The sequence below is a fragment of the Lygodium microphyllum genome, chromosome 26, assembly GCF_053477565.2.
Source record: "Lygodium microphyllum isolate KBCC chromosome 26, Lygodium_microphyllum_v1.1.10, whole genome shotgun sequence".
Taxonomy (NCBI): Eukaryota; Viridiplantae; Streptophyta; class Polypodiopsida; order Schizaeales; family Lygodiaceae; genus Lygodium; species Lygodium microphyllum.
The window spans coordinates 96,676,965-96,692,479 of NC_141160.1; the positions used below are offsets into that span (position 1 = coordinate 96,676,965).

Consider the following 15,515-nt stretch of genomic DNA (forward strand, 5'->3'; position numbering starts at 1 on the left):
AAGTCGGCCATGGGGCGCCATGGCACAACATGAACCAAGCGGCGGTCAAAGAATAGCGGCAACTTGGACAGGAGCTCAGCGCGATGCGTTTCTGATTTCAGCAGGACCTCATAAAACCCGCGAGGTCCAAGGAAGATCTCCTCAACCGACTCCCCTTGCAACAGATGGTGCAACCACTGGCGAATGTGCGAAAGCACTGGGATCCTGCCAGTGAAGAAAAGTATAATGGCACGGTCATAGAACACCGAGAAGGATCGCAAGACTGATTTGGGGTCGACCGTGGCTTCCAGCACATCATCCGTTCCCGCAACAGAAAAAGATTCGGTATTATGCTGGACATAATCACCAAGCAGGGTATTGGCGAAGTCCAGCAAATGCTCCCAGTCAATTTCCTGCGAATCCACAGGATCAGAGGCCACTTGCGCATAGGAGCGTTCCGGAGGGCTCATTGGCTCATCAGGCGTATGCTTGGAGCGTTTGCCGGCAGGCGGCTGTTCAGAAGTCGGCGGTAACTCCTCCGTGCATGGCACCATATCTTCCGGCTCCTCTGCATCGGAATCAGGGCCAAGGGCTGCCACCGTCCGGTCAAGAAAATCCATATCCAGGCCAGCCATACTGCTGTCTGCACACTCGTCCTGGTAAAGGGCGAGTTAGGTTAGTTGAGGTCGCTCCTGTTTCTGCAAATGGAAGGCGTTCAAACTTCGGGCGTCGACGGGGCCACAGGGCGCTACACGCTGACGCAGGGGAAACGATCACCAGCGGCTCCGGCGGGCAGTCGTCAGGCGAGCAGGTGCAGGCTGGCACAGGCGAACAGGGGCGGGACAGGCAGGCAAGCCCGAGGCGTCAACGGCACGATCTGTCAGGACGCACAGGTCCAGGCGACGGCAGGGGCAGGGGTAGGATATCGGGCGACGTGGCGACGGGACAGCCTGGCGCGTGGACGACGGCTCACACAGTCGACAAGCGGCAAGGCAACGGGGCGCGCAGACCTGCAGGCGACGTGGCGGCGGGTTGCACAGGCGGCGGGCGACGTGGCGACGAGATGCACAGGCGCCAGGCGATGACGACGTGGGCGACGGGATGCACAGGCGACAAGCGCTGAACGTCCGCCGCGCAGGTCTAACGAAGAGCGCCGTTCTCTCTCCCCGCCATCGCGTTTTTTTTTTTTTTTTTTAAATTAAATAAATAAATAAACTCTCTCTCTCTCTCTCTCTCTCTCTCTCTCTCTCTCTCTCTCAACAAAAACATGCTCCCTCTTCTATAAAAATCTCTTCCCCTCCCCCTTCTCATTCGTCCTTCCTACTTGCTTGAGCTTTCCAATCTCTCTGCTCCCTTTCATTCTCTTTTTTTTTTCGTAATGGATGTCATATTTATAAAGTACTAAACGACAAAAGAGTTACAAAAGTCATGGCAAAGACGCAGAGGAAATTGCCATATGCCAGGGAAGTAAGTCTTCCCGAGGGAGTAAGTCAAAGTGCCGAATGAGATCTATCTGCCAATGCAAGAGGCCTTTAAGCCTAGCAATATGTCCCTGAACATTATAGGCTGAATCAAAAAGGAAAGCATTCTGAATGGTCCAATTGTGCCAACAGCCCCAGTATCTAAGAAAGTGAAACAAGATCTTCATATGCGACTGTGCCAGTGTGGGGTATTTGGGCCGCGCAAAAACCCAATCCAAAGGGCTTAGCGAGAAACCAACCACTGCTCGCCAAACCGCTGACAAGAGTGACCAGATTTTCTTAGCGAGAGGGCAAGAAATAAATCGATGACGGGCCGATTCCACACTGGTGGTGCAAAAGAAACAATTGCCGTTGGAGATTCGACGCTTGGAAAGGGCTGAAGCAAGAGGAAGACCACCGATCATCACCCTCTCATTCTCTCTCTCTCTTTTTTTTTTTCGTAAAAGGTAATTGTATTAATTACGAAAAAAAAATACAAGATTACTTGATTACAAGATACATGACGACAATCTAAGCCATCATGTGAAGAGGTTCTAAGTACTACAAGTTACAACGTCATGGCAAAGACGCGGAGGAAATTGCCATATGCCAGGGACGTAAGTCCTCCCTAGAGAGCAAATCAAAATGCTGGAGAAGATCTAACTGCCAATACAAGAGGCCCTTAAGCCTCGCAATATGCCGCTGAACATTATAGGCGGAGTCAAAAAGAAAAGCATTCCGAATGGTCCAGTTATGCCAACAGCCCCAATATCGAAGAAAGTGATACATGAGCTTCATATGTGGCTGTGCCGGAGTGGGGTATTTGGGCTGCCCAAAAACCCAATCAAAGGGGCGCAGGGTGAAACCAACCACCCCTTGCCAAACAGCCGACAAAAATAACCAGACTTTCTTAGCGATGGGGCAAGAAATAAATCGGTGGCGGGCGGATTCCACAGTAGTGGTGCAAAAGAAACAGTTGCCATTGGAGATTCGTCGCTTGGAAAGAGCTGAAGCAAGCGGAAGACCACCAATCATCACTCTCCAAAGAAAGACTTTATATTTGAAGGGTGTCTTGTTCAACCAGCCCTCCATCATAGTTGCCCTCCACCATGACCGGGATTTACGCAATCCCCATAAAGCATTTACTTTAGTACCTAGCCATTGATGATCTTTAATCAGAAGATGATACACTTGGTTAGCAGAAGCTTTGGTTAAATTCAGCCGGCCTTGTAGGTCCCAATCCTGCCAGGGATGATCCGAAGCAAGGGCAGGAAAGGGTTGTCTGCTCTGGAGCACCCTCAAAAGCTGTTCCCATAAAGGCCTATATCCACGAGGGATCCTGAAAAGCCTCCTAGTTGTACAAAACGATATAAGCACATTGCGACTGGCAAGGGTGGCATCCGCAACCGAAGACAAGCCCAAACGTGCCATCCGGTTGAATTGTGGTCTAAGCTCATGTTTACCTTCCCATGAAAGTAAACGCGAGACTGCCAGCAATTCCAATTGAAAAGAGTTAGTAGCTAAGCGATCCTCCGCTGGATGCCACTGAGCCTTCTGGAGGACCTGTTTCCAGGAACATACCAAATGAGTAAGCAGCGATGAAGAAGAACTGGAGAACCGCGAATCAGCATTAAGAACATGCCACCAAGAACTCCGGATTTGGGTATTGCCATGCAGAAGCCCATGGCCCTCAAGGAAATAACGGGCTATATCGACCCATGGATGATGATCCGAGCACATGGCGCGGAAAAGAGACCATTGGAGTGCCTGCATGTGAATTTGGGCATCTAAAATAGCTCCGCCACCCATGCGTTTGGGGGTGCACGCATGCGACCAAGAGATCTAGGAAATACCTGCATGCAACAAGTCCTTCTTCCATAGCATGAAACGAATAGACTGAGTAAGAGCATTCAGAGTCGTAGTAGTCCAGGGCAACAATGGCAAGAAACATGTGAGCATTGGCAACATAATTGTCTGGGCTACTTTGAGGCGAACATGGAAGGGCCAGGCCTGAGACTTCCAATACATAAACTTAGCCACCATTTTCTGAGAAATCCACTGCAGAAGCTGCTTTGGGGGAACATCAACACCCAAAGGGTACCCAAGATGCCTGACAATGGAGCCACGAGGAACAACCAGACCCTGCCAGTCCAAGGACTGCAAATCCGACTCCGTGCAGCTGAGAATGGCTGATTTGAGCGCATTGATACGAAGGCCGGACGCCTGACCAAAGAGACCCCAAACATCCAATGCTTTTCGAAGGTTATCCTTGTCCGCACGCAAAATCATAAAGCTATCATCCGCCAGGGATTGGCTAATGAAGTGCTGTCCTGTAGGAAGCGACAGTCCGGCCAACTGAGAAGAGGCTGCCATATGAGATAACATCAAAAGAACTGGATGTGTCGCAAGGGCAAAGAATAGAGTGCTCAAAGGGCACCCCTGTCTGACAGAGCGGGCAAGGACAAATGGCTCAGTAACACCTCCGTTCAGCATGACTCGCGAAGACGCCGCAGCGCTAATGGTGTAGATTAGACGAGACATCCGAGCACCAAAGCCCATAGCAGACATAAGTTCAGCAACGAAAGACCAGTCCAGATAGTCAAAAGCCTTTTCCAGGTCCAGTTGAATCAGTACTACCTCCTGATTAGAATGCCTTGCATAATCAATTGCCAGTTGAGCATTCAATACATTGTGCAGAATGTTTCGGCCCTTAATGAAACCATACTGAAGAGGGTGCACAATGGCAGGGAGATGCTTATGGAGCCGATTCGCCATTACTTTGGAAAAGATTTTGTACATTGAACCCATCAAAGAAATTGGGCGCCACTGTGTCAACTTAGATGGCGAAGGAACTTTTGGAAGCAGTTTAATAAGTCCTTCTTTCCATGAGGAAGGCATGGTCCCCGTTTCCCACACCTGCTGAAACAAAGCCTGCAATGGTTTCGCCAGTTGGGTAGCAAAAGCTTCAAAGAACTCATTGGTGAGACCATCCCAACCCGGACTTTTATCCTTGGGCAAGTGTAACAAGACGTCCATAACCTCTGCCTCACAAATATCTGACTCCATAGTAGCTTGCATGTCCTGCGGAAGCTGATTGCGGACCAGGTCATAAAAAACCGAACGGGCCTGAGTAATTTGGGCTGAAGGTGGAGAAGTGGAACCGAGAAGGTCGCGGAAATAATTCCTGCACATATGCACAATAGTTTGCGAATCCAGGATAAGGTGGCCTTCTGCATCCTCGAGTCTGGTCATATTCTCTCGAGCAGGAGAGGCGTGGAGAGCTTGAAAGAACTTATGGGTCTGACATGCACTATCTTGCAAAGTCTCCGTCAGATGTTGCAATTTGGCCTGCTGATATGATTTCAACTGGAACTCTTTAATAATATCAGCCACCCGCATGGCCAGTGCGAGCAAAAATGCATCATCCGGAGTGTCCACCAGCAGAGAACGAACCAAAACCAACAGGTCCTCCGCTGCCTGTCGACGCCACCGACAAAGAGAGGCATGATAGATCCCATACTGCCGAGCAACCCACTGCACATTAGAGAGCAATCTTTCAAATGACGCAGTGCCCTGAGAGGAGAAGTCCAAGAAGAATCTGTCAATCAATTGCTGCATATAGCCCTGAAAGATTGCATGCTTCAAGTAAGACGAGTTGAAACGCAAAGGGAGTCTCTCCAGGAATTGCTTGAAAGGTGCAATGGGTTGTGCAAGCAGCTCGAGCTGCAGAGGGAAATGGTCCGACAAGGCATATTGCTGCAACACTTTTATTTCGAGCATCTCGGGAAGAAAATCATCATTCTGCATGATATATATACAGTCCAACCGCGACCATGTTGTTGCATACTAGGCAGAATGGAAAGTAAACCCTGTAGAAGACGGGTGTAGCCAGGACCAGAGATCTTGCTTAAGAACAGCAAGAGCCAACTCATGCCACATACGATTTTCCGACGCATCCATTACCGAATGCTCCGATGTGGACTGGGAAGAATCAACACACATATTGAAATCCCCCATGAAGAAGCCCCGTCTGCCAAGTGACAAGGAGGTCTGCAAAGTGTGCCAAAGCTCGCGACGAGATAACGAATCATTCGGAGCATAGAGGCCAAGTAACCATAAGATTTCCCCTTCGAATAAAATTTCAATCACCAAAAAGCGGCCATGAACATCATTTTTAATAAGAACAGGCTGATATTTGTCATGTACAATCATGAGCACACCCGAATAATGCATGGCCTGTGTCCCTGCATAGAACAAACGAAAGCCATGGCAATCCACAACTTTTCCGGCTTCACCGTGACTCTTGTGCTCAACAGCGCATAGGACATCCCATTGATTCTCATACAATGCAGTCCACATGGCATGTTGCTTGTGTCGAGAACAAATTCCTCGCACATTCCACGTGGCTATTTTCATGTGTATTCAAAACAAAATCAGGTACGAGGCACAGCTTGCCTCGATTGGACTTTGTCGGCGAGAATGTCCAGGACTCCCTCGTCCAAGAAATCCGCCAACACCACAAAAGAGTTCTGAGGACCAGATTTGGAAGTAGACGGCATGTCTGCTGGCTTGGGGTTGGAACGGGGATAACGACGGTCCCACGGGGTAATGACGTTGCCTCTGGTATCAAAAGCCAGCTTAGCAGGTGGACCCTTTGGACGATCCGAATACATTTTCCTGGCGGGCTGAGGACGGGGGGCAGAGGAAACCATAGCAGGAGCAGAGCGCTCGGAAGACAACATTTCCTTCCTGCGCATATATGTACGCATGGAATCTTGAGAGGTAGTAGGCACAGTATTCTCCATGCCCGCAACAACCCTATTGCCTTTTTTTGCACGTACTTCAACCCAATCAGTGGCACGGGAATCCAGACCCGAAACCTGTTGTTTACCTTTGGCCAGAACTTGGGGCGGGTGGATAGTATCCAACGACGGAGTATCACACACCATATCTTCCATGGGCGGCGCAACATGGCCAACATCTGAAGTGTGTTGCTGCTCCGGGCATTCAGCCATAAAATGCCCCAACTGTCACAGGAAAAGCAATGTCCTGCAAAATTGCCCCATTTCAAACAAAAGTGTAACGGATGCATGCCAGAGCAATTGAGGCGTAACCACGCAGGTCTTTTCCTTGCAGTGTCCCATAACATACACAAGCGGTTGTGATTCACAGCCCTGAGACTGGGAGGGACCAGAACAGTGCCCACAGCGGCCATAGCATCCTTCAATAGTGGCCAATAAACAGCCGGACAATTTTCCACTTCTACCCACACAGGGCATTCACGTTGCAGCAGACGCTGAAAATCTGCCATTGGGCGCCATGGAACCACATGAACCAACCAGCGATCAAAAAACAAAGGCAGTTTAGACAGGAGAGCAGCACGGTGCGTCTCAAATTTCAACAGGACCTCGAAAAACCCTCGGGACCCAACAAAAATCTCTTCAACACATTCCCCTTGTAGCACACTGTGCAACCACTGGCGAATACGGGAAAGCAGCGGGATTCGACCAGTGAAGAAGAGTATAACGGCGCGATCATAAAACACAGAAAAGGAGCGTAGGACAGTTTTTGGGTCCACGGTGGCTTCCAGAACATCGTCAGGTGCAGAGTCAGAAAAGACTTCCTGATTATGTTGAACATAATCGCCAAGCAGAGTGTTGGCAAATTCCAGCAAATGCTCCCAGTCAACATCCTGAGAGTCCACAGAATCCGAAGCAACCTGAGCATAGGAACGATCGTGATGAACACCTATCTCTTCCGAAGTATGCTTGGTACGTTTACCCGCAGGCTGGATGTCAGGACCAGGGGGCATCTCTTCGGTGCACGGAACCATATCCTCAGGTTCCTCAGCATCAGAATCCGGGCCAAGTGCTGCCACCGTTTGGTCTATGAAATCCAGATCCAAAACAACCATCGTGTATCACGATCTGATCTCGAAGGAGGACTGACACACAGTGCAGATCGCTGTCTGCTGAGTTAGAAATCTGCACCCCTGTAAGCTGGTTTCTCACACGGCGGAGGACGACCCTCTACTATATCACTCTCTCTCTCTCTCTACAGGCCTCTCTCTCTCTCTCTCTCTCTCTCTCTCTCTCTCTCTCTCTCTCTGTGAACAGAGTCAGCACAGCTGCTGCCACGCATAGATGAAAACGAAACCCTAGAACAGTTCTGCAGCTGCTTTCGAAACCCTAAAAACGGGTCTGTACAGGAATTTCGAAACCCTAGAACAGCATCACAGATGAAAACGAAACCCTAAAACAGTTCTGCTCTCTCTCTCGCTGAGGCTGGAATCATCAATCTGCAGGTCGCCTTTTGTCTGCCATGTCAAGTTGTTGTCTTCTTTCTTGTCACGCCAATATACACCGCGCAGGTCCCAAAGGCTCTGGACTACACCCCTGGACTGCGCCTCTGCCCGTCACGACTTGCCCTGGCCTTTAGTGTCACGAATACCCTGCTGCGCTCAAATTCTCAATATTGCCAGGGGCCAGCGCAGGCGTGAGGTCTGACGGGCGTGAGCTCGGATGGTCCATGAGAGGACGGGAGACGCAGCTGGGGATGGAGATGCAGCGACGCCTCAGAAAACGATCTGCACAGCTAGCGGAGTATGTTGAAGTGGCCAGGCGTGCAGCGAGGGAGAGACTGCCTGACGAAAGCAATCAGGCACAGAAGCAGTCGTCGAAGGGGGTGCTGCGAAGAGGCAAACAGGCAACGGGACGAACGGCAACGACCCTCTCTCTCTCTCTCTCTCTCTCTCTCTCTCACAACAAAAATACGCTCCCTCTTCTATAAAAATCTCTTCCCCTCCCCCTTGTCATTCATCCTTCCTACTCACTTGAGCTTCCCAATCTCTCTGCTCCCTCAAGCTCTCTCTACCTCCTCAACCTTCTACTCCCTCAAGCTCTCTTTACTTCCTCAATATTGTGTTTTAAGTCCAAATATTGAGTATAGACTTTACATTATATGTATAAATTTTTTGTATCAGATGTATGTCCAAGATCGATTAGTATTGTACTAGTACCGGACAGTACTATGGACGCCATCGAATGTGACAACCTAGCTCCAAAGACCTTGGGTTGAGGATGTTCAAATCGTGAGGTTTGGTAATGCTCCAAGATGTACAAGGAATATGGAGAGGATACATGGACATAAAAGGTGATGGATGAAAGCAGCACTCCCTCACAGCCTTCATAGAGGGGGGGAGGGGGAAACTAGATGAGAGGGTTCAAGCTTTGAAGCTCCCATAATTTGCACCCTTGAAATCCCTGATGCTCAGGGCAGCTCAAGTGTCATGAGTGCCCACCTCTAATACCATGTGAGAGGACAAGGCCTAACAAACAAAGCACAAGAATGTATGAACAGCTAGCAAATGACTGCCCAAAATGAATGGAAATGAAATGATCAAAGTAGCAAACACATGAATGATATGTTAGAGATCAGGTCATAGCCTGATCAGGGGCAGCAGGCTGGTGCAGTCGGACTGGCAGTCGGACTGCCACGTGGCAGTCCGACCTGCAGCAGCCAATCGGCTGCATTTAATGCAGCCGCCTGGCTATTTCTGGTGCTCTATTTCCCCCGGTTTTTCGGCTATTTATACCTGGCACTTTCAGCAGTCTGGTACACTTCTCTGCTCGCAGATTACAGACCGGTGACACGCGCAGATTCCGTCTCTGTTCGCAGATTTCAGACAGCAGACAGTGCAGACTGCAGCGGACTTCGAGGTGGACAGCAGGTTGCATCGTCGAGGTGGAGACATGCAGTCCAGCGCACTGCGCCCGTGTATATATCTGCATATCTTTGTATTCAGCATTCTTTATACAGCAGATCTTCATCGTCCACTGTCTCTTTCTCTCTCTTCTCTCTCTGCGTTCTCTCTCTCTCAGTCCTACGCTTCCGCACCGCTGCACTCTGACATGGTATCAGAGCAGTGTTTGAGGGCTGACTGAGCGCAGAATCAACCTGAAGAGGAGTTTCCATCGCGACACAATTTTGCGTTTTTTGCGTTTAAGGGCAGACAGGAGGGCTGCGCCTTGGAACAAGGCTGAAATGAGTGTGGGCGCACAGGAAAGGAGTACAGGTGGTGGATTTGCTGCTGTTTACTGCTGTTTGACGCGGAGGAAGTTTGAGTTTTCAGCCTACAAGTGCAGGTTTCGCTTTTTCATCGCCTCCGGCGGGTGAAGGTTCAGGACGCAGAAGAGTCTTAGCAGGCTGAGTTTACCCAGTTAGAGGGGGCTGCTTTTGCGTTTGTGAAGGCATTGCAGGTGAAGATGTCTACAGAGATTGACTTGGAGTTCCAAGCGATTATGGACCGGAAGGTGCCTGTCTTACCGGCTCTTCCTACAGATCAGAAGCTCGACGGCGACAACTACCGCATTTGGCGCGTCATGATGTTGGCCATTCTTGAGTCCTATGATTTGGCGGAGTTGGTACAGGAGGAGATTGACCGGTCCTCGGTAAGAGATGAGTCCAAACTCTCTTCCGATGCTCGTGCGGAGTTGGCCAAGGCCCAGTCTCATTGGGACAAACTGAATGCCAGGATTCGATCCTTTCTCTTTCTATCATGCACTACAGCCGTGATCGCTCACATCGAGCACTTGACGGTGGCTCGGGAGATATGGCTGGAGCTTGATCAGATGTACAATCGGATGACCCTAATGAAGCGGGTTTCTTTGGAGGTACAAATGTGGACCTTGTCCGTCAATAAGTCTTCTTCGCTACGGGAGCACATTAACAAGCTAAGGCAGCTACAGATGCAGGTTCAGAATGCGGGGAAGCCGATTTCCTCCGAAGACATGGCGATCACACTATTGTCCCAGTTGCCGCCACGATTCGGTACATTTTACTCTGCCCTTATTGCTTCGGGGCGAGAGTCTACTCTTCGGTGGGAAGAGTTGGTTCCTATGGTCTTGGACCAAGAGGAACAGTTAAAGGGACAAAATGCTTCCAAGTCGGAAGCCCTGACAGGTCAAGCCTCTCAGAAGAAGGGGAAGGACCAAAAGAAGAAGAAGGGGGATAACAAGTCCAAGAAGGACAAGGAGAAGGACAAGGACAAAGACTCCACATGCCATATTTGTGGAAAGACTGGCCATTGGAAGAAGGATTGCCCTGACAAAGACACGAAGGACACCAAGCAGAAGGACACCAAGGATTCTGGAGCGGTGGCTGCACCCTCATCAGCTGCATTTCTTCATCTAGCTGTCATTAAGGACGCTTCACCGAATGCTTCTGATGCTGCGATGACGGCTCCCCAGGCTCGAGAGTGGATCGTTGATAGTGGTGCCTCACGGCACATGACTCCTTCCTTAGATGGTGTTGCCCAGTTGCGACCCTCGCGTGGGCAGATTCTCATTGGAGACAGCTCTTCCGTATCTATTGCAGGTCGGGGTAAGATGCAGCTTATTCCGGATGGACGAGGTGGTACCCATACCTCAGAGGTTTTGCATGTACCAGGCTTAGGGTACCATCTCCTTTCAGTTCATAAGATTTGCTCCCTTGGCCTTTTGGTGGAGTTTGACAGTACTACGGTGCGAGTCCTTGATCGTGGATCGAGGAAGGTTCTCTCATCCGGATATGAGGAGAACTGCATTTACAAACTGAAGTCTTCCACCGCCCTCTCTACTCTTCTTCTTACCTCTCAGTCACAGTCAGAGTTATGGCATGCTCGGTTTGGTCACCTGAACTATGACTATCTTTGGAGGGCGTCACGTGGACAGCTTGTTCAAGGGTTGCCGGATATAGTGGTGAGCCAGCAGCCATGTGTCTCCTGCATACGGGGGAAACAGCATAGGGATGCCATTCCCCACACAGCTTCGCGGCGGTCTACTTCACCGATGGAGCTAGTATCTACGGATCTATGTGGCCCTATGAGGAATGAGTCCTTGAGTGGGAGCTCGTACTTCATGCTGATCGTGGATGACTACAGCAGGATGACATGGGCCTACTTTTTGGCACTAAAGTCAGAAGCTTTCTCGCACTTCAAGGATTGGCTTCTCTTTGAGGAGAACCGATCAGGCCGGAAGTTGAAGACCTTGCGATCCGACAAGGGAGGTGAATTTGTTTCTAATGAGTTTGCTCGGTTTTGTGCAAATAGAGGAATTCACCAGGAGTTTGCCAATACCAATACTCCTCAAGAAAATGGTATTCTTGAACGGAAGAACCGCAGTGTGATCGAGATGGCGCGCACCATGATGGAGCACCGACAGACCCCTCAGGTTCTGTGGGCCGAGGCTGTGGCTACTGCAGTCCACATCCTTAATCGATCCCCGACTTCGGCCGTGGAAGGGATGACCCCATTTGAGGCTTATTTTGGGACGAAGCCAGATGTTTCTTACTTTCGGGTCTTCTGTATGATCCCGTCAAGCGGGATGTGTACACTAGCCGTGATGTGCGGTTTGTGGAGGTTCCGGCTACTTCAACGGGTGAGGAGCATCCCGTTCTTGGAGATCCAGGGGAGAGTTGGGCTCCTTCGACAGTTCCACTGGAGCCCTGCCTTTTGATTATGATTCTGTTTCTGACACAGAGTCTACTGTTCCACCGGACACCTCTGAGGAGTTACCGCCGGTGGATATTCCAGAGTCTTCTGCTGATGGAGAAAGACAAGGGGAGGTTCGGCCTCCTCCTCGCTGGGCCCGTGACACACTCCGTGATTCAGGGATCGAGGGGGTTCCTCAGAAGTGGGGACCGCAGGATGGTCCGCGGCGGTCACGGAGGCACCAGGCACATTCTACGGAGCTTGTTTGCTCCAACTATTGTTTGATGACCCGTGTTATGCAGGATCGAGAGCCCACCTCCGTGAAGGAGGCTTTACAATCCGCCCCATGGAAGAAAGCTATGGAAGCCGAGTTGGAGGCTATTGAGAGGAATGGCACTTGGTCACTCGTGCCTCGCCCCCCGAAGAAGAAGGCGATTGGCGTCAAGTGAGCCTTCAAGACCAAATACCTAAGCGATGGTACTTTGGATAAGCACAAGGCTCGCCTTGTTGCTAAAGGTTCTACACAGCGCCCCGGGATTGACTGTCATGACACTTTTGCCCCCACAGCTCGTATGGCGACCATTAGAGCTGTTCTTGCTTTGGCTGGCCATAGGAGATGGCCTGTTTATCAGTTGGATATGAAGTCGGCCTTCCTCAATGGTGATTTGAAGGAGGAGATCTATGTTGAGCAGCCTCCAGGCTTTGGATCTTCCGATGGGAAAGTCTACAGGTTGAAGAAGGCCTTGTATGGCCTCAAGCAGGCTCCGCGTACATGGAACAAGAAGATTGATTCGTTCCTCCAATCTCAGTTGGGATATCGGCGGTCCCAGGCCGATCCGCAGCTGTATGTTCACACTTCCGAGGATGGTTGTGTGCTGTTTGTATTATATGTTGATGATTTGATTGTCACAGGTGATGCTGCACAGCAGGTCCAAGAGACGAAGTCAGCTTTACATCGGACGTTCGAGATGACGGACTTGGGTCTACTCCACTTCTTTTTGGGCCATGAGATTTATTAGTCTCAGAGGGGGATCTTTATCTCTCAAGAGAGATATGTACAGGAGCTCTTGGTGTCTTTTGAGATGGAGGATTGTCGGGCCCTCTCTACTCCTATGGATCCGGACTGGAAGGCCACTTCCCATTCAGCTTCTCCTTTGGCGGATGCGTCCCGCTATCGACAGTTGATTGGGTCTTTGATTTGTCTTCTCAACACGAGGGTTGATCTATGTTTTGCTGTTGGGCTCTTGGCAGGGTTCATGAGTGAACCTAAGACGGTGCATTGGCAGGCTACTCAGAGGATACTTCAGTATCTGAGGGGGACGTCTGATTTAGGGATTCATTACCCCGCAGGGACAGATGGGTCAGATCTTATACTTGCAGGTTGGAGCGACTCGGATTGGGCCGGTGATGTGGACCACAGGCGGTCTACTACAGGTTACTGTTTTACTTTGGGTGCAGGTGTTATTTCATGGAGTAGCAAGAAGCAGCCCACGGTAGCCCTTTCGTCTACTGAGGCGGAGTATCGGGCCGCGTCTTCCACCACATGCGAGGTTGTGTGGCTTCGGAGATTATTGGAGGAGCTTGGGTGCCCCCAGACTCGTCCTACATTGCTGCGATGTGACAATGAGAGTTGCATTGCCTTGGCAAGGAATCCTGTTTTTCATGCCCGGACGAAGCACATCGAGATCCAGTACCACTTCATCCGAGAAAAGCTTCAGGATGAGACCATCACTGTGGAGTATTGCAAGACGGAGGACAATCTTGCGGATTTGTTTACGAAGGCGCTTCCTCAGGCTCTACTTCGGAGACATTCCAGATCCCTCAGGCTTCTGCCCTGCCCAGGCTCTGAGAGGGGGTGTTAGAGATCAGGTCATAGCCTGATCAGGGGCAGCAGGCTGGTGCAGTCGGACTGGCAATCGGACTGCACAGTCGGACTGCCACGTGGCAGTCCGACCTGCAGCAGCCAATCGGCTGCATTTAAATGCAGCCGCCTGGCTATTTCTGGCGCCCTATTTCCCCCGGTTTTTCGGCTATTTATACCTGGCACTTTCAACAGTCTGGTACACTTCTCTGCTCGCAGATTACAGACCGGTGACACGCGCAGATTCCGTCTCTGTTCGCAGATTTCAGACAACAGACAGTGCAGACTGCAGCGGACTTCGAGGTGGACAGCAGGTTGCATCGTCGAGGTGGAGACACGCAGTCCAGCGCACTGCGCCCGTGTATATATCTGCATATCTTTGTATTCAGCATTCTTTATACAGCAGATCTTCATCGTCCACTGTCTCTTTCTCTCTCTTCTCTCTCTGCGTTCTCTCTCTCTCAGTCCTACGCTTCCGCACCGCTGCACTCTGACATGATATAATGCTTAATGAGCTGAAGAACCAACTGCAATGTAGCCAGCATGGAGGTGGAGGCTCAATGCAGAGGCAGAAGAGAAACCCTAACAGGTCCCTCTCTTTGGGAGTGGGCTGAAGGGGGGTTGACGGAGTTGTTGATGGCAACACAAACAGCAAAAGTGTGTCATACGCCAGACAAACCCCGAAGGTGACCAACCATCCAAATTCAATGCTAAAAGAAGAAGAATAAGCAAGTCTTGCAAGGCAGGTATACACAGCAACAGCACCTTCTGGATAGCAGCAGCACTAGTAGAGCTCCACTTTGATGATGTGGTAGATCCAAGATGCAGCATATTGGGCAGCAGCAGCAGCCTTGATTGTTGCGGCAGAAAACACAGGAGAACCTATATTTTGCAACAGGGTCTGCAAAACACAGCAGCAAAGATGATATCTCAGAAGAAAATGATGGCACCAGGGCAGCAAAGACTGCCACTTCCCCCGAGATACATCACAAAATGCACTGGATAAGTACATCACTTCCAAATGGACCAAAGGCTGATGGCGAAGGTGGCAAGGATGATAAGAACGGAAGCTGATGATGAATGATGGTGCTTGGGTGTAAGGATCAAGGATGAACTGTGGCCATGCCCCACATGCCCCATTTATACAGCTGCTCAAGCCGTTTTACCTACCAACTTTTGTCTTTTTAGGATTAATTCTCTAAATTTATGTTTAGGTAGCTCAACACAGTACTCCAATTACTGCTATCGCATTTGCAAAGCTTTCTTCCGCAGGAGTGACAAAGACTTAGGTCAAACTTAATCGCTTGCATGAGAGGAATCACAAGCTTGACCAAGAAAATGAACATGCCTGAATTGGTCTGTATTAGTGGCATGGTATCTTGATATTGCCATTTAAAATACATCAGTCTCCCTATTCCGCTATCACACAGTGAAAAACTATCTCAGAGAAGGAATAGGTTGAGATGAAAACATAAAACAATCAGCCCCAATAACCAACAATATATAGAGGGATAGGGGAAGACCATTGCGCTATAAAATGTATCAATAATTGATGGTTTTGTTTTAGCATATGTAAAAACATGAGAAGTATGACACAACTGATCAAACATTACAAGAACATTGTTTACCTGAACAACCTCAACAAGACGTGCCACAGCTGGTAAGACTTGCCGCCTGCACACATGCATACACATGAATCACATGTGCACACATTCAACTATGCAATGAAGACAAATTAGCACAAACC

The 15,515-nt window shown here is 49.9% G+C and overlaps 1 protein-coding gene across 3 annotated transcripts in view; it reads right to left on the reverse strand.

Annotated features, from left to right (window-relative positions):
* The window catches only part of URE (urease), a 186,188-nt gene that overhangs the window by 160,170 nt on the left and 10,503 nt on the right, over nt 1-15,515 (reverse strand). For 2 of the 3 annotated variants that reach the window (XM_087668540.1, XM_087668541.1), the window contains one exon: nt 15,397-15,442. In XM_087668540.1, coding sequence (XP_087524666.1) covers nt 15,397-15,442 — 46 coding nt within the window. Of the gene's footprint in view, nt 1-15,396; nt 15,447-15,515 lie in introns of those variants that run through there. The other variant, XM_087668542.1, reaches the window with a different exon arrangement.